We start from the raw sequence: 17,791 nt of genomic DNA, 5'->3' as shown, positions 1-17,791 counted from the left end.
TGCCACCTAGTCAGAGCAGAAAAGTAGCAGGAGCTAGGACCGACATTTGAGCTGACCAATGAGAAGGTTGATTCCAAGCAGCTGGCAGCACTCTCTAGAATAATCAAATGAAGTACTCAGCTTCCTTTTTATTTGTTTATTAAGAGTTGCCACTTGGAGTAGATAACAGCAGCAGCAGCGGCAGAAGATGGCATCACTATCTATACTGACCGAATGAAACACTCGAAATTGTTTTTTTTTAGTTATGTTTATTATAAATGTACATGGTGCAATATATTGCTATTCAGCCAACTCGCCACCAGGAACCAACTGCAACGAGTAGAGAAAACATTAATATATTCATTCTTAGCTGTTGTCCGCATCAGCACTTACCATTGTAATATTGTTGCCATTTAGTAGTATCTGATCGAGCTTTGTTATGCGGCGTCCATCGGGCGTATTTTCGTACTCTGTGACATCGTCCAGTAACATGTTGACAAAATCATCAAAGCCCAAAAGGGTGCCCACCATTTCCTTGTCGTTTTTCATGATGATGTGAATCCGCGAGCCGATGCATTTGTCCACCAGTTCTGCCGGCAACATGTTACACGTTTTATTTATTAAACAATGCAAGTATTTTGTTACTTACCCAATGGCATAAGTGTGGATATGTTAGCGGGCGGCGGCACAGCAGTCATTTTTGTGAATTTCAGTTAATAAACTAAATTGAAACAACAAAACGTATGCAGTGCTATTAAGTATCGTTTAATGCAAATTGCTGCGATAACAAATGAACGAACATTGACTATCCTAAATAACGATAACATACATGTGGTGAATCTCAAGCATCGATAACTTTTGAAAACGTAGCTGTAGGTGAAAAAGCAGCCGGTGTTTTGTGTGTGGTAAAATAAATAAAAACGCAGCAATGAACGACGGTAACTTATTTTTTGTTTATAAAAGTAAACTATATAAATGCAAATGTTTTTCCATGCAGAGGAGATTATTAAGCAGCGCTTGCTGATTGATGGCGATGGCACAGGCGAAGATCGCAGGCTAAACATGCTTTTAAAACAGTTCCTCAAGTGGGCCAACTCCAAAAACGATTCACAGGAGACCAAGTAGAATTTATTATCAACAATTAAACGCTAAATATTAATATCATATTTAAATTTCAGTCAAATCATGTACGATCGGTTGATGGCACAGCTAGCGCAATGTCAATTTGCTGCATTAAAAAATGTTCAAACGTTAAAAATGATCAAAGAAGAGCAGGACAACTACTCAAAATTAGCTGAAAAGCATCAGGAGAGCATCGAAGTTGCCAAGGAGGAAATCGAGGCAAGCAAAAAGGAACTTATTATAGCAAAGGAAATACGCAAGAATAAAATGGAATACGATTTGCTTGCCTCACTAATTGAGGAACAGCCCGATCGCAAGGACACAGAAAAACAAATTGAAGTTATTAAGAAGGAGATCGACAAGCTAACGCAAAAGAAGCTAAAGATGGAGCACAAATTTCAGAAGCGACGCAACGATTTCACTCTGCTTATGTACACCATACACGAGCTAGAGCAACAACTGGAGGAAGAAAACAGCTCCGGGTCCTCATCCTCAAGCGAAAGCGAAGCCGCCTCCGAATCGAATGATAATAATGGCATCATGGAAGTCAGTGACGATGACGATGATGAATTAAATAACATAGTTACCACAAAATTCGATAGCAATCGCGGAAAATCGAAGGAAAACTCTGCCTCAACAGAAAGCTCGAAGGAACCCATTACCATGTCTGTGGACGAAGATGCAGTACTGGAGCTGAGCATTGAGAAGGATGACCACGACGTGGATGTTGCAGTGGCCAGCTAAGCGACAGTACAAATTATTTTAAGATAATGTATTTACATTATATATAAACCTATAGTTGTCGATAAGGGTTCTACACGATATCTTAACCGATACTAGCGACGATTCCATCATAAGTTTTAGAGAACTGTTTGAGTTAATTCGGTTAACAAAGAAATTCACCTTTTAACGGTTTATAAAGGACGCGTGTTTAACTCTTTAAGTTTATTGTTTTAAAAAAGGTAACAGAAATCATAATCTATTATAACAACCAAATCGACACTTTCGACAGTTTATGTAGCTCTAAACATATGTATATCTTGCAATTATCGAGATTTAAATGCGAGGTCCGCAATGAGAGCCACATGATCTGAAGGAAACTTAATGGATGGTATAGCCTCATTCTCGCTCAACTGTTCCAGCGTGGGCAGCGGCACAGATTGCAGTAGATCAAAACTGTCGCTTTGATAGAATATATAATCCAAGCAGGCCGCAAATAACGTTGTATAGTTAGTATAAAGCGGAGTGCCACAGGCGGAGTTCATTAGGAAAGGCTGTCGAAGCTCCACGTCTTTGACAGCTTGCTCTTCATTGCTGCTCCAATCCACAAAATCACTGCCCACAAATTGCTCCGTCATCAGCTTATAGATGCCGCATTCCGGTACGCTATTAAAATCACCACAAAATATTAAACCAATATTTTGTGAGCTAATATTACGCTCCTTTATGACTTGTTTGTAGATGTGCTCCACGAAGATGAGCGAGAAACCGATCTGGAGCAATCGTATATGATCCGCATCTGGATGAAAGTAGAGATGGGTATTGGCCACCAGAACATAGCGACCAGTCTCCTTTAACTGCAGCAACGACAACTGCAACGTGGTGGATCTTTCGCAGATGCGCTTGGCCAGCTGCTCATTGTGCTTGATTCTGTTCCACAGTGGCGTAAAGACGGGCAGCGTGCTTATATTATCACCAAGATGCAAAACATAGTTTTTCAGCAATTCAAACCTCGAAATTCGATAGAATAGAGCAACACCTTCAGCGCAGGTTCCCTTGGGCGTCATGATGCCACTAAAGCTGTGCAGTACGTGCTTTAGATCATGTTCAAAGATCTTTAAGTCCACCTCCTGAAGGCATATTAGATCTGCATTATAGCCCAGCAACTCCTTAATGAACAGCTGCTTACGATAGTCGATTTTAAGTGCATTAGCTGCACAATATGGAAACAGTGTCTTACGCGCATAATCTCCATCCGCATAAAGATCGGCCAACAGATTGTAGCTGACCACTCGAATATCATTGGGACCGCTCAGCGGTTGTTTTGTATATTGATGCCTCTGCTCAAATGGACAGTCGCTTGGGCCGGGCTGTACGGGCAATTTACTTATGCATTCCGTAGCTGGACCAAGGAGACCCTGCTCGTTGCCTGGCCTAATCACCAGCTTTAAATGATGGTCAATATCTGAGGAAGAGGTTTGATAGATTAATCCTTCTGCGCAACGCTCCCAGTTGACCTGCTCATTAAATATTCCATTTGCTGGCTTTACTGCCCTATACCATTCAGCTGTACTATGCTCCCGGCTGGCAAACTCTAGCTCAAGCTTTAATGGATAAACAGGAAAACCCGCCAGTATCGAGCTGGGCAATTGTACTGAGTCAATCCATGGTTGATTGAGTAACACATCAAAGTTAGTTTCCTGAATACGCAACTTTAATCCATCTTCCAAGTTCTTCAACAGCTCTTCAAAAGTAACGCCCAAAATACGCTCGTCCGAGCCATCTCGACGGAACTCCACAATAATCTCGTTGGGATTGGCAGGCAACGGAGTCTCGACTGTTGCTGCTCCTTTTGCTTTCTTCTTACTTTTTTTGGTAAGCTCTTTTTCTACATTGTTGCGTATGCGTATGAGCGCTTCATCCACACGCTCGTCCATTCGTCGACAAAAGTTAAAGCTGCGGTCCAATTTGAGCGCCTGATTGGCATAGCGAAATGTAATATGAAGCTCATCTGTGTTTTGTGCATTGCGCAAATAAACTTTGTCCATGTCGACGGCGGTGCTGTGAGGCCGTAAGCTACGTAAAGAAGTCGAAAGTGCAGTCGCTCGCAATTGTTGATAATACGTCGAGTGTGGCGAACAAAAATTAATAAACTTTCCAATCATTGCCGGCGTGCTGCAGTCTGTTAAGTTAACATAAAAATGTTAAGACGGTAAAATTGAACACAACTTTTAACAAAATAGTCAATTCAAAGACATTGAATTTAACGGAACTATTGTTTATTTAAGATATTTTTCTGCCAAAAAGATAAAAAAATTAAACCCCTTTTAAACTGTAAAAATATATATAAATCATAATTAAAGTCAGGTTGTTCGCAACTATCGATTACAAATTTTTTAATGGGATGCTGTTAAATATCTGTTAACATGCAGCACTAGTTCATTAGTTCATTTGTTCAGTTGAGTGGTCGCGAACTTGTAGCAAACGTTTGGATACAAGTCGAATGCAAATATAAAATTGCACGCCAAAACTTAAAAAAAAGTTGAATTTTTAACGAAAAACTAGTAGCAGTGCATGCCCCAAGCAACAATCCATTTTATACAATGACGAGTGATGACAAAAGGTAACTGATAAATATAAAATTGAAATATTAAGCAAAGCTTTGTGAGGTTATGTGTGCTGTGCCTGTTTGTGTGTGTGTGAGAAATTTGTGTTGTGTGTATGTATATTAATTTACTTTTTTTCGACCAGTTACGACTCCAGCGACAACAGCGAGGCTGAAGAGCGCCATGCCAAGCATAAAAAGTCTAAAAAACATAAGAAACACAAAAAGACAAGCACCAGCGAAAAGGTCCACAAGAAGCACAAGAAATCAAAAAAGCGCCATCATCGACAAAGTGAATCCTCTAATGCATCCGACAAGCAGCAGCTCCTACGCAACAATATTGTCTCTCAAGGTCTGAGTAGCAAATTCACAGAGCTGATGCAGGCCAGTCGAGAGCGTGGTACAAAACTGACGCCAAATGGCGCGGACTTTCGTATTATCAAACCAAATACAGATCCATGCAGTTTGGTCGAAGAGATCACAAAGACCATACAGAATAAGGTGTTGCCTGTGCTCGAGGTTGCCACTTCTGGTAGTGAGAGCGAAGTGTATGTATTGAAGATATATAAATGTAACACATAGCTTATCGATAATATGTATTCTAGCCCCATTGACATAGCCAGTCCTGTGTTGATGCCTGACAAGCTTGAGGATGAGCTCAATTTGGAGGAATTGATGCGACAAAAGGCGTTACTGCAGGCACGCTTGGGTGCCTACATGTCGGACACTGAAGGCGATGAGACTCGCTCCAATTCGTTGCAACTCAAGCGTCAACTGCAGCAGCAGCAGCCACAACAACAACAGCAGCAGCAACCCATTGTGGCAGCTATTGAGGCGCCGAAGCGCAGGCCGAATTCGCAGTCTGCAGCACTGCAGCTGGCAACTGCAACTAGTAAACATGCTAATAATAAACAGTCTAACATCAATAACTCAAACGAACCCGATGTTATATTATTGGATGATTCTAGTGGTAGTCAGCGCACGCCCTCGCCCACACCAGAGAAGCGAAGACGACAAGCATCGCCCACAATCCCGCAAAGAAGTCGGCCACAACAGCAGCGAGACTCGCGTGATCGACGTGCGGTACGCGATCAACGTAGTCGCACGCCTCGCCGTCGCAGTGACCAGCAGCAACAACAACACCAGAGACGCCATCACCAAGAATACAATAGGAATATGGAGGATCTGAGGCAGGAGATCAATCGCGACAAGCAGCGAGAGAGACGCGAACAAAGTCGTGATCGTGAGAGACGACCAGAGAGAGATAATCGACAGCAGCAGCCAGAGCGTGGAGGTAGGCAGCGCGAGCGTGAACGTGAACGTGAACGCGATCGCGATCGCGATCGCGATCGCTGGCAACGTCCACGTTCCCACAGTCGCAGTAAGTTTGAGTCGGATAGAAGACGTGAGCGCGAACGTCAGCTTGAGCAGGATCGTGGCGGTGAACGTGGCACCGGGTCTGGACGTGGAGCACGCAGCTCCGGCAATGGTGTGGGCGCAGCCGATCGCGATCGTTATAAAGGCTCTTTAAGCGAAGGTCAGAAAATGCACGACAAAGAGAGCAGCGACGAGGAAGCCAGTCTGGACATTGACATCAACGAGGATGAAGATGATGAGGAACGTATCATTGAGATGCGTCGCAAGCAACGTGAGGAGCTGGTCAAGGTAAATCAAACGTAAATAAATGTAGTCCCTATTACAAATGCTTTCGCCCTTTCGTTCTTAGAAACTAGGCACCACGGAGGAGGAGTCGCGTACAACAAGCCCAACGCCTCGCAAGTCAAATTCGTATGAATCGAGAAGTATTTCACCCGTCTCCTCAAAGCCCGAGCGGATGCAGCATTCGCCCACGATTGAGCAAGAAGAAAAGCCACCTGCTAAACCCGAAGCTTTCGACGCAAATGCTTCGAAGAACAGTACAGTTAAAGAGAAACGCAACGACTGGGACATGTTTGCCGATCAGGATGTTGATTCAAATTTCGATGTGAGTCGCAGGCTTGTAAATGTCGAGCACGAAACTGCTTAAATAGAAAGTTACTAAAAGTTAGCTTGTCTCATTCTCTCTATTTATAGTCACCCAGTACGATTGTGCACAACAAGCATCAAATTGAAAATCCCGCACTAACTGACAATTGGGACGATGCGGAGGGTTATTATCGTGTGCGCATTGGCGAGGTGCTGGACAATCGTTACCTCGTCAGCGGCTACACAGGACAAGGCGTGTTCAGCAATGTGGTGCGTAGCAGGGATCAGGCGCGTGGCTCAGCCAATGTGGCCATTAAGATTATTCGCAACAATGAGATCATGTAAGTGCAATCAGTAAAAGTAAATTAAAACTGCATTATTTGCTGATGTCGATGTCACCAATGGATTATAATATATTTCTTTAATACCCTATGACAGGCATAAGACAGGTCTGCGAGAGTTGGAAATCCTTAAGAAACTCAACGATGCGGATCCTGACGATCGTTTTCATTGCCTGCGTTTATATCGGCACTTTTTCCACAAGCAGGTGAGGTCTTTCGCTATATTCTCGAAAATCAATTAGTAACTCTATGAACTCTCTTCCTAGCATCTTTGCATGGTATTTGAGCCCCTTGCCATGAATTTGCGCGAGGTTCTCAAGAAATATGGCAAAAATGTTGGTCTGCACATTAAAGCGGTGCGCAGCTATACTCAGCAACTGTTCCTTGCTCTTAAACTGCTGAAGAAGACGGGTATACTACATGCGGACATCAAGCCCGATAATATTTTGGTCAATGAGAATAATTTAATACTGAAGCTGTGCGATTTTGGATCTGCCTCGGGCATCAGCGAAAACGAAATAACGCCTTATTTGGTATCTCGTTTCTATCGAGCACCTGAAATAATAATGGGCATACCTTATGACTACGGCATTGATACTTGGTCAGCCGGTTGCACGATCTACGAGCTGTATACAGGCAAGATATTGTTCAGTGGCAAGAGCAACAATCAAATGCTTAAATTCTTTATGGATGTAAAAGGAAAGATACCCAATCGGATTGTGCGTAAGGGACAATTCAGAGAACAGCATTTCGATCAGAGCTGCAATTTTCTCTATCACGAAATAGACAAGTTAACAGAGAGGGTAAGTGTAGAGATATACAAATAAGAGTAACTTGTCAAATTTTGATGGCAATATTTGATTTTTCAGGAAAAGATAGTCGTCATGCCTGTGGTGAAACCATCCCGCAATTTGCAACAGGAACTAATTGCTGATCAAAATTTACCCGACGATCAGCATCGTAAGGTGACGCAGCTTAAAGACCTGCTGGAGAATATGTTTGCCTTGGATCCTGGCAAACGTATATCGCTAAATCAGGCGCTAATGCACCCCTTTATACAGGAGAAAATGTAGATCCGTACAACACAGAGAGAGACACAATAAACGTAATTCAATTATTTGTAGACTATAAGAAATTACGTTAGAACAATTTTATCGAGTTATCATCACCCGAGCTACAAAAACTACACACTCAGATATAAAATAGACTATCTACTATCTATCTATCTATATATATTCGTATATATCTTGATTATGTTGATTATAAACATATGTACATAATGTTCAGTGGTTCGGCCGAATTGTTATTTGTGTGTGCGCGCTTACACGAACTTAATATATATATAAAACTAAGTAATACATTATATATGTATGTATATGCATGTACTTCAGTTACTACACACACATACAGACACACACACAGACTCGCAATTATATAGTATGGTATATACATATATAACATCTAGCTGCAGTTGCCTCTCTATCAGAAACTATTATTAATATTTAATACCATTTCAGTGGACCTCTGCTGATCTATAAAGAAATGGAATCGGGCTGCACAACTGGTAATAATTTATTTTTGGGCTCACAATTAGTTAAAAAAAAATATTTTAATGGGCCTACTTTCTATATTATTTTCACCAACCCCGATTTGGTTTACTTTAAACTCTCAGTTTTAATGCTGTTTGTTTTCTTTGAACTTTGCAGCTAAATCGGCCGAAATTGTGGAAACTGCGCGTCTTGATACTTTGACACAATTCCACGTCCGGGCGTAAGTTGTGTTTTCTTTTGAAACCGCGTTGCATACTGAGAAACATTTCTTTCTCTTTCTCGTGTTTTGTTTCTATTATAATAGATAAACCAGGAGGTGAGGATTCCTCGTGCGAACAAGCCACAGGTAAAGTAAACTATGGATTGCATTTTTTACTTTTGATTGAAGATTGTGTAAAGACGGTTGGCGGTTCAATCGTAGATCTATAGGATGTCAATGGAGAGAGATGCTTGGGCTTGTTAGAAGAAAATTGCACAAGACGACCTATTCAAATGGGGTTTAAGCAAATCAAGCAAATGGAATGCCGTATGTCCGTCTTTGTAATCGTTTCTCTATGCGTATGGTAGCTCAGCATTGCTCTTGAAGCTACAGATATTCTATCGTCAGATAGTAATATATAATCTATAGCTTTGGAATTTCACCAGGTCTTCCCAGTATATCATACTTAACCAAATCCCATAGTTTAGATAGACTTTGAGAAAGATCGATTCTGGAGCAAGTCGTCTCGATTTTGAGGATTAACAGAGGTTTCAGGTATTAATCAATAAAATATTTAGAATTGTTTAAAGTTGAGAGAGCTTTTCAATTAGAGCTCAACAAGTTCTCTATTTTTATATACATTTAGTATTTTTGACTAAACTATTAGTTTACATATTTCTTTAATACAAGTAAAAAGGCGTGAATTTCTGAATCTTATGCATAATGGGAAAATCTTCTGTTCTAAAATATGATCTACACAGAGGTGTATTGAGTCTTCTACAAGTGATATATATAAAGATTCACTCTTCACTTTAAAGTTTGGATATCTTTTACATAATTTAGACAGCTTATAAGTATTGAAATTAGAAATGATCCGAAAAGTTGTTTTGCATTTCACAGTCTAGAAGAATAGTAACAAATTAATAGAAAACAATTAGTCAGCCTTAAAGTTAGTTTCTTAATAGTCCAGGTGCTCCTGTTAATCTTCCTAGTCTAGTGTATCAGTGGGCGTGGGCAAAGTCAAAGCCATTTGTAGCGTCTGGCTCTCATTCAAGGTGTGTAATCGAGGCGGACTCAGTTCACTGCGCAGCAAACACTTGAATTTCTTGGGTTTCCAATTGTTGTCCGCGTGCGGATCACGCAATAGCCCAAATGCGCATTCAAATACGCCCACTGAACGTTCGGCGGCGTGCAGAGTACCACAGCAGAGCACGACAACCTGGCCATAGGGATCGACTCGTCCCTGTACACCAGAATGCGATAAATTGGGATTAAAGTAGAAGCCAAATGTTTGTTTGGCTTTGACTAGTGAACAGAGCACCTCCTCTGCACTGCAGCATTCCAGTTCGCTAACCCCATCGGCCGCAATGACTTTCAACTCCAGAGCTGCATCGCTCCAGAGATCGGACTGAATCAGATTATCAGAATTATACTTGTCGAAGAACCATTCGCCAAATTTACGTGCCATCAAATGTATTGGATAGTCCTGTTCGCTAGGTATCTGCATTGGAGGTGCCACCGAAATAGTGGAGTTGGGGGCTTCTATAATTTCCTTATTTAAATTTGTATCCCAATACTGAATCACTTTCATAACCAAATCGACTTTTGTAAAATCTGTCGAGGTGCCAGGTAAACGAGTGTGCAGGTATTTAAATAGCAAATCTCGTGTAATATGGCGCTTATGCAGTAGTTTGTGTATATCGTCAACATGTGCTGTAAGATAGCCAAGAGCCTCTGCAGAAGAAAGTAATTTGTTTATATTTGTTATTCTCTATATTTTGTTTTTATTTTTACCTTCCGGTTCGTCGATGCTGCATACATTTTTTGTTACACTTCTCGCCAGTTGCAGCAGCACGGGTATATTTCTTTCATTAAATAATAGATCGCGCAGTCCAGTGCGGTGTTGTTCCGATATGGACATCTTTTAAATTTGCAATTGCTATTATTAAAATGCGAATTAAACATTTCCAAACATTTATTAGCCAGCTGCAAAACAGCGGTTAAAGTGTGACCGTAATCATTTTGACTCAGAATAACTTTTTTACACACTTGTGGACACACTGGTTAATAGTGCTGTAAAATGTGCATATGTTAATCAATTTTACTAAACAAATCCAATTAGTTTTATATTTACAGTGCACGGTTTTAATAAAATTATTTTATCAAAATAATAACTGAAAATATTTTGTATTTGGTTGTATATATATTAGTTAAGCATTCATCACCGCATAAACGTCGTTCTTCTTGTTTCGCTTTCACACTGTGATTCGCAATAAATATTTACGTTTTGCAAAACGGGTTTTATAGCTATCGGGTACATAGTACAAATAGCTTTGCTAACAACTGAGGGGCTGGACCTTATCTCTTATCGGAATTGTGTTCGACAAAAATGTCAGCAACAATCGAACAGCAGTTGTAAAGCCAACACAGAGTGAAACTCATTAACAAATTTTGCGTGTTTATTTAGTGTCTGTGCATACGTAACCCAAACAGAAAAGAAAAGCTTGGGGAAATGGATACCGGCAGCGAGTCATCGGATGTAAACATGATTGGTCCCTTTATTGGCGCCATTGATGAGGGCACCACGTCGGCACGGTTTATGATCTTTCGTGCTGGCACCGATGATATTGTTTGCTATCATCAAATCGAGGTTCCTTCTATTTTTGTGAAGGAAGGCTGGTGTGAACAGGATCCGCTGGTTATTACCAACACTGTCAACGAGTGCATTGAGGGTGCATGTCAAAAGCTCATTGCGCTAGGTGGCAAGGTCAAGGTGAGCAGTATTTTATGATAATCATGGAAGGAACTAAAACTGTATAAGCTGTAAGTCTGTGAGCAGAGGTATTATTAGACTTGTGTTTAAGCTAGGTGGTGCACCTTATAAAAACGGTCTTTTATTGACAAGCACAAGGACACGTATAAGAAAAGGATTAGGGAGCTCATTTAATGCAACGCAGAAAATCACGATAGATTTTTGCTTCGTCAATACGCTCCTGAAGCGTGCGTGGTGGCAAATTCTCAGCTCGATCGTCCAGTTTCACATAGATTTGATCGTTATGGCCAAAGTCGCCATTGCGACGAGGCATAACATGGAAGTGAACGTGAGGCACTGTCTGACCGGCATTTTCGCCATCTTGCACGGTGACAGTGGCCGAAGTGGTGCCATAAATTGACTCCAGCATCCGCTGCACCATGCAAACAGTGGCAAATAAATCCGTCACCTCCGCACAGTTGAGTCCATTAAGACGTGGCGTAATCCGTTTCGTAGAGACCAGCACATGACCCTTGACGACGCAGCGTAAATTGGTGAAGGCCCAACAGTGCTCGGATTCGTAGAATATGGTTCGCTTATCTACGGTGTTGTGAGCAAAGGCACGATCCTGTCCACATTCCTGTGCACTCAAATTGTAGCCCGTCAAACTGTATATGTCATTGCGTCTATGCTCAAAGCAAGGCATGCTTTGATATATCTTGGCCAGTTGCGACAAATCCACCTCGGCTGTGCCCACGGCTAGCTTTTCGTCGCCGCCACAATCCGCGAGAATGGTGCCCCATGGACTGATGATCATGCCGTGACCCCAGCTCTGGCGTTTCTTATTATGCCAGCCCTGCTGTGCTGCAGCGACAACAAAGCACTGCGTTTCAATGGCACGAGCACGGAGTAGAATCTCCCAATGGGCTTTGCCCGTCGCATAGGTAAAGGCAGCTGGATAGGTAAGCAATTGGGCGCCTAGTTTTCGGAGCAGCAGTGCGGGCTCTGCAAAGCGCAGATCGTAGCAAATCTGCAGGCCCACCTGGCCGGCCGGCGTAGCCACTGGCTTCTCTAAACGCTCACCCGGTGCCACGGTATCCGACTCGCGCAGACGTATCTCTTTCGTAGTCGCGTCGAAGAGATGCAACTTGCGATAAATGGCCGCCACTTCACCCAGATTGTTAAGCACTACGTGCGTATTATATATCCTTTGTTCCGTTTTATCATCTGATGATGATGTTGGTGTCTTTAACTCGTGTATGCCGCCCAAAGATAGCCACATCTGATGGCATTTGGCCAGCTCCTTGTATTTTGCCATCAGCGGGCCGTCCAGCGGTTCGACCAGCTGAAACGTTTCGGTGCGATTCTCACCAACAAAATCGCAGCATTCCGGCAGGAAAAGCATTTTAGCTCTTCTGTTAGCAGCGAGCAATACAAGTTCCTCCACTTGCTGTAAATTGGCGGCTTTATCGTTCGTAGAGCACATCTGCCCAACGGCCACAATGTTGGGGCCTCCAATTGCTAGACCGCCACTCGGTAGGGCTGACATCATGCGCAGCTGCTGTTTGTTTCTGCTCTTGCTGCTGGTTTTGATGATCTGGGCGACTGTTCGACTGAGAATTTTGACTGTGTTTGACATCGAGATGAACAAACGAAAAGTTGATTAAGACTTAACAAATGTTACGCAGTTAGATTTAGCTTTTTGTATGTGTGTTTCTTATCAGCTGTATTTTTGTCTTCATTTTTCTGTTTACTGTTCGTCTAGTGCTGCCATATCGAACCAAATGGCAAGCCGTTTTTTGTCTCTACTTTTTGTTTATTGTTTTTAAAGTATTGCCATTTCCTTTTTTTTGCTCAGTCAGTGCTGCCATACTACGCAAAAATGGGAATTTTTGGTTGCGCGCCAAATGCATGTATTCAAAAAATACATTATATATACATTTATTAAAACTTGCGATTCTAATAATTATGTAATATTTCCTTTAATTTTAAATTATTTTAGGATATTTTGGCAATTGGTATCACCAACCAACGAGAATCTACATTGATTTGGGATAGGAATACGGGCGAGGCCTTGGCCAATGCCATTATTTGGTTGGACAATCGCACCACCAGTACTGTGGAGGATTTACTGGAGACAATACCGAATAACGCACGCAACATTAATTATTTGCGACCATTGTGTGGCCTGCCGCTTTCGCCTTACTTCTCCGGAGTTAAGTTGCGCTGGCTCAAGGATAATGTGGCAACAGTGAAGCGGGCGATGGATGCAGGTGATGCCATGTTTGGCACAATTGATACCTGGCTGATGTACAATCTAACAGGCGGCGTGAATGGAGGTATCCATAAGACTGATGTGACAAATGCCTCGCGCACTATGCTAATGAACATCGAGACGCTGCAATGGGATGCTAATTTGCTGAAATTCTTCGGACTGCCGAGCAGTATTCTACCCGAGATCTGCTCCAGCGCCGAGCATTTTGGCACTATTGCTGCGGGTGTGTTAAAGGGCATTAACATCACAGCCGATTTGGGTGATCAGCAGGCAGCGCTGGTGGGTCAACAATGCCTGTCCAAGGGTCAAGCGAAAGCCACCTATGGCACCGGTTGCTTTTTGCTATATAATACTGGTCCATCAATAGTCCATTCCCAGCATGGATTGCTCACTACGGTGGGCTATCAGCTAGGTCGCAAGGCCCCACCCTATTATGCACTAGAAGGTAGTGTTTCCATTGCCGGGGCCGCCTTCAATTGGCTGAGAGATAATATTGGCCTCATACAGAATACGGGCCAGATCGAAACGATGGCCAGTATGGTGGACAACTCGTTGGATGTTTACTTTGTGCCCGCTTTTAATGGTTTGTATGCACCTTATTGGAACCAGGATGCAAGGGGCGTGCTTTGTGGCTTGAGTGAGGAGACAACCAGTGAGCATATTGTGCGTGCTACGTTGGAGGCTGTTTGCTTCCAGGTGCGCGACATACTCGACTCTATGCACAAAGATTGCAAAATACCACTCACCAAGCTGATGGTCGATGGCGGCATGACGGTCAACAATCTGTTCCTTCAACTGCAATCAGATCTGGTTGGCATTCATGTACTCCGTGCCAAGATTGCAGAGACCACAGCGTTGGTAGGTCCACCATCTGTGACCTAATTCTGGTCGGTTTTGCTTACTTTTCTCTCTTTCAGGGCGCTGCAATGGCTGCCTATAAAACGATTGCTCCACAGTATAATATGGAAGGCCCGTTGTCAAAATCGGACGAGCGCGAGTCCGTAAAGCCGAAGATCAATTCCACAGAGCGCAATTTGCGGTACCAGAAGTGGAAGATGGCCATTGAGAGATCGCTGAATTGGGAGACATCCTCGCTTGCTCAAGGCGAACGCGAATCCTTTGATGGAGCTTAAACTCCTCCAGTTCCCAAAGCATCACCATGGCAAATTGTATTTAATTCAATAAAATATTGTTTTGTTGTTTAAATTGAGGCTATTGGAAGACCACACGGGGCTAATTCAATTACCTTTTCTGCAGCTGCAGGGCATAAATGTGTAAGTGGCATTTTATAATTTATGTGTTCGTTATATTTCGATAGTGTATACAAAATGTTCGGTTTGAAAACGTACAAAGCGTGGCTTCGAGAGGGTGCGTGCAGCTAAGATGGCAGTGTATAAACCCTAACCCTTGGGGTCGATCTCTACACATGTTCATCAACGATGCCGGGTGGAGCCATCGCTGCGGCTGCTTGATCCAGTTCATTTATCATGACGCCGCCGGCGGCTTCATCCACAGCAACAACAACATCAGCAGCAACGCCCACGCCAACTAGACCAACGGCAGGTGCAACTAGATCCACATGCGCATTGACAACAGCTATGGCGGGCGATGGAATGGGATTTCCACCTAGAATGAAAGCAAAATAGTTACAGGGCAGGCAAAGAGAAAAAAAGACAAGTTGTACTCACTTGCATCTAGTTCTAGTGGCGGATCAGCATTTGCCTCAGCGAGATTCGTAACAGACTTGGACTTGACACACTGGAAATCGACATGGCGACTTTTAGCTTCCTCCTTCTCCCAGGACATGTGTATGAATGGACGCTGAACGTAACTATATATGACCTCAGCTCTTCCGCCAGGACGTCGACGTATCTTTTCCTTGTGTGTGGGATAGCCCTCAATGCCGCACCGTATCTTCTTTAATCCACGGTCTTTCATCACCTGCTTGGCCACATCACGATTCTCGATGTATTTGAAGAAACGATGCATGGCAGTGCTGTGCACAGCTGCACAAGGTAAGAGGGTAATGAGATTGAAGTTATATTTATAATTGTAAGATATTCTTGACCTACTCTGGCAATACTCCTCGCCCATTTGCGGGGGGAACTCTTCGTCCCAGTCGACCATGTCGTCATCGAGCAGTACTACGACATGGCATTCACGATCGCCGCGCTGTGCTGAAGCCACCATTAAAGGTAATATCAAATCCTCGAGAAAGACTTCAAACTGCTGGCGGGCTCCCTCGTTGCTCAGCTCATGAAGCAGGCCTCCTTTTTGGCGTAGCACAGAGAGATAAAGTAAAAACAAACGAGAAAAGCAAGAGACGGGGACGGCACTTGACTAAGAGACGCCCAGCTGCAACAGCAACAACATACTCACTTAGGTTCTGGCAGCGCACAGTGGTCGCATCGAAGGGTATTAGCAGATAATCGCATGCCTCCTTCAGTTCGGGTACAGATACCGTGGGCGGGCAGCGAATAACTCCACTTTTGTAATACTCCAGTATCGAACGGAATACCAAGTGAGATATACCATCGGCTAATTCATATTCACCTCGCTCATTGGGATGTACAAATTGAAATCCAGTGCCAAACATCGTACCTAACATGGTATTTGGATGCGCGGTGAGCAGGGTTTGCTCTACAGTGAAGCGTACGCCATCCACTAGCATTGAAATGCGCTCCGGTGGACCAAGACGCACTGCAGCAGCTGCCGCCGCAGCGGCGGCGGCGGCTGCACTGCTTGTCGTTGGTGTCATGGACTTATCATGCTTGGAAATGGCACCACTGGCCACGCTCATAGTAGTGTGCTGTTGTCTCTGCATGTAGGTACTGCTGCGACTGCGATTCTTTAGGATACGCCTACGACGCTCCTCGGCAGCCTCTAAATTCTCTTCGATGCTGCTGCTGTCACTGTATGTATCCTGTTGTTGTTGTTGTTTTTGCTTATTATTGTTGTTGTTGTTGCTATTACTACCACTACTATTGGAATTTGGAGTTGTTGACATTTTTCAGGAATTTTTATTTGCACTTGATCGAACAAAAAAAAAACGTTTGTTCGAGAAGTTTATTCCAGCAAAGTGCAGACAAAGAAATGCATTTGCACGGGCGCAGCTGGGTGTGGACGGTTTCACTAAAGTGCTTATCGTTTGTTTTAATCTGTAAGTCGCAATAACTATGTGCCAGCAAGCATCTCCTTACATTATTTTATGATGTAAAAAAATTTGTGCGAACTGTTTTTGCGCTTCTGTATATTCTCTTCGTTTGCTGTTTTTTTTTTGGTGGTTGACAGTTATTCGATAACCAATTGCCAATGACATCGGTGCGACCATCGAAAGTTAATTTATAACAACATTAATTAAGAACAACTTCGAAACCAAAAATAAATTAAAATTTTAGGCTTTTTATGCGTAGACTTGCTCTACTTTAAATAAAAATAAGTAATGTATACAATTGAGCTATTTTTTGTACGCAGTATCGGTTCCGCGAGCCAAGGGTTGAAACTAGTTTCGATAAGTGAAAGAACGAATATAAGCTAGAGAGCCGCTATCGATAATCGATTCCGGTACAGCTCTAATAATCGATAAGCCGAAAAGAAAATGGCAGACGTAGAAAAGGAAACCGTGAAGAAAATCTTGTAAATAATCCGTAAAAAAATTGCATATTTGTCGCAAACATTATGCCAATTACGCGAAACGCGAGTGCATAATAAACGTAATGTGTAATTTGTTTGCTAGATCTATTTCAACTACTCCAAAGTGCTCGCGTGTGTGTCTGCGGCGGCAAAAGCAAAGCCCAGAGTAATATATCCCAATCAAAATTCGCTCGAACGCGACAACCAAAACAGGCAGCAAACAAAGCAACAAATGTGGCGACAATGCCAACTAGCGGGCACGGGCATAATTTCACATACATTCTTAAAATGTGCAATTTGCAAAAACAAATAATATTACTACAATAAAAAGTAAGAAAAAAAATAGGTGCAAAAACGTCGAATCGAATGTGATTGAAAGAGGGGGGAAGCAGTGAGCTGAGGAGCGGAAGAGACGTTTGCACAAAAGCTGACGGCTGCAGCACGCACAGCCAACTCCATCTCGCTCACACCTATGCCGCGAATGCGCGCGCCCTTAAAACGAGCGTGCGAGATAGATGGATTTTTTGGGATGGCATTTAATGTTGTGTGCGTTACACAGCAGCCAGCTTTTGTTATGCCGCACGCGTTTTGATATTTTCCTTTTTACTGTCAGTTTCAGGTTTTTTCTTCTCTTTTTGTGTATTTTTTGT

General features: G+C 42.8%; 8 protein-coding genes across 10 annotated transcripts; 3 read left to right on the top strand and 5 right to left on the bottom strand.

Moving 5' to 3' along the window:
- Positions 1 to 238: 238 nt before the first annotated feature.
- LOC111600517 (U6 snRNA-associated Sm-like protein LSm5) lies at positions 239 to 782 on the bottom strand. The gene is made up of 3 exons (XM_023316645.2): positions 629 to 782; positions 373 to 569; positions 239 to 309 (listed from the first exon to the last, which is right to left on the bottom strand). The coding sequence occupies exons 1-3, from the start codon at positions 675 to 677 to the stop codon at positions 280 to 282; spliced, it is 276 nt and encodes a 91-aa protein (XP_023172413.1). The 5' UTR covers positions 678 to 782; the 3' UTR covers positions 239 to 279.
- Positions 783 to 819: 37 nt separating this feature from the next.
- Positions 820 to 1,987, top strand: LOC111600515 (THO complex protein 7). Its single transcript, XM_023316644.2, has 3 exons — positions 820 to 917; positions 977 to 1,100; positions 1,158 to 1,987. Exons 1-3 carry the CDS (start codon positions 908 to 910, stop codon positions 1,843 to 1,845), a joined length of 822 nt encoding a protein of 273 aa, XP_023172412.1. The 5' UTR covers positions 820 to 907; the 3' UTR covers positions 1,846 to 1,987.
- A 44-nt stretch (positions 1,988 to 2,031) lies between these two features.
- On the bottom strand, positions 2,032 to 4,149 carry LOC111600510 (2',5'-phosphodiesterase 12). The gene has a single exon (XM_023316638.2). It carries the CDS (start codon positions 3,984 to 3,986, stop codon positions 2,148 to 2,150), a length of 1,839 nt encoding a protein of 612 aa, XP_023172406.1. The 5' UTR covers positions 3,987 to 4,149; the 3' UTR covers positions 2,032 to 2,147.
- Positions 4,150 to 4,238: 89 nt separating this feature from the next.
- Positions 4,239 to 8,502, top strand: LOC111600508 (serine/threonine-protein kinase PRP4 homolog). 2 transcript variants are annotated; one of them, XR_003944205.1, is made up of 10 exons: positions 4,239 to 4,444; positions 4,573 to 4,974; positions 5,032 to 6,091; positions 6,153 to 6,410; positions 6,500 to 6,732; positions 6,830 to 6,938; positions 6,999 to 7,535; positions 7,602 to 7,837; positions 8,250 to 8,296; positions 8,439 to 8,502. XR_003944205.1 is itself a non-coding variant. In XM_023316636.2 (8 exons), exons 1-8 carry the CDS (start codon positions 4,425 to 4,427, stop codon positions 7,803 to 7,805), a joined length of 2,823 nt encoding a protein of 940 aa, XP_023172404.2. In that variant the 5' UTR covers positions 4,239 to 4,424; the 3' UTR covers positions 7,806 to 8,090. The 2 variants fall into 2 exon arrangements, 1 of the variants encoding a protein (XP_023172404.2); XM_023316636.2 differs by lacking the exons at positions 8,250 to 8,296; positions 8,439 to 8,502 and having other exon boundaries at positions 7,602 to 8,090.
- A 704-nt stretch (positions 8,503 to 9,206) lies between these two features.
- LOC111600514 (uncharacterized protein C3orf38 homolog) lies at positions 9,207 to 10,516 on the bottom strand. The gene is made up of 2 exons (XM_023316643.2): positions 10,276 to 10,516; positions 9,207 to 10,215 (listed from the first exon to the last, which is right to left on the bottom strand). The coding sequence occupies exons 1-2, from the start codon at positions 10,400 to 10,402 to the stop codon at positions 9,470 to 9,472; spliced, it is 873 nt and encodes a 290-aa protein (XP_023172411.1). The 5' UTR covers positions 10,403 to 10,516; the 3' UTR covers positions 9,207 to 9,469.
- Positions 10,517 to 10,664: 148 nt separating this feature from the next.
- LOC111600511 (glycerol kinase 2) lies at positions 10,665 to 14,694 on the top strand. 2 transcript variants are annotated; one of them, XM_023316639.2, is made up of 3 exons: positions 10,665 to 11,254; positions 13,236 to 14,366; positions 14,426 to 14,694. In XM_023316639.2, the coding sequence occupies exons 1-3, from the start codon at positions 10,994 to 10,996 to the stop codon at positions 14,639 to 14,641; spliced, it is 1,608 nt and encodes a 535-aa protein (XP_023172407.1). In that variant the 5' UTR covers positions 10,665 to 10,993; the 3' UTR covers positions 14,642 to 14,694. The 2 variants fall into 2 exon arrangements, with proteins under 2 accessions (XP_023172407.1, XP_023172408.2); XM_023316640.2 differs by lacking the exon at positions 10,665 to 11,254 and adding an exon at positions 13,038 to 13,142.
- LOC111600512 (nitrilase and fragile histidine triad fusion protein NitFhit) lies at positions 11,331 to 12,986 on the bottom strand. Its single transcript, XM_023316641.2, has one exon. It carries the CDS (start codon positions 12,870 to 12,872, stop codon positions 11,421 to 11,423), a length of 1,452 nt encoding a protein of 483 aa, XP_023172409.1. The 5' UTR covers positions 12,873 to 12,986; the 3' UTR covers positions 11,331 to 11,420.
- Positions 14,695 to 14,792: 98 nt separating the features above from the next.
- On the bottom strand, positions 14,793 to 16,947 carry LOC111600513 (BTB/POZ domain-containing protein 10). The gene is made up of 4 exons (XM_023316642.2): positions 15,888 to 16,947; positions 15,581 to 15,778; positions 15,197 to 15,514; positions 14,793 to 15,134 (listed from the first exon to the last, which is right to left on the bottom strand). Exons 1-4 carry the CDS (start codon positions 16,513 to 16,515, stop codon positions 14,929 to 14,931), a joined length of 1,350 nt encoding a protein of 449 aa, XP_023172410.1. The 5' UTR covers positions 16,516 to 16,947; the 3' UTR covers positions 14,793 to 14,928.
- Positions 16,948 to 17,791: the final 844 nt, after the last annotated feature.

Source organism: Drosophila hydei, unplaced genomic scaffold (genome assembly GCF_003285905.1).
Source record: "Drosophila hydei strain 15085-1641.00,03,60 unplaced genomic scaffold, DhydRS2 tig00000283-arrow-arrow-pilon, whole genome shotgun sequence".
NCBI classification, from domain to species: domain Eukaryota; kingdom Metazoa; phylum Arthropoda; class Insecta; order Diptera; family Drosophilidae; genus Drosophila; species Drosophila hydei.
The sequence above is the reverse complement of the archived record's forward strand: the minus strand, read 5'-3'. Positions and strand labels throughout refer to the sequence as shown.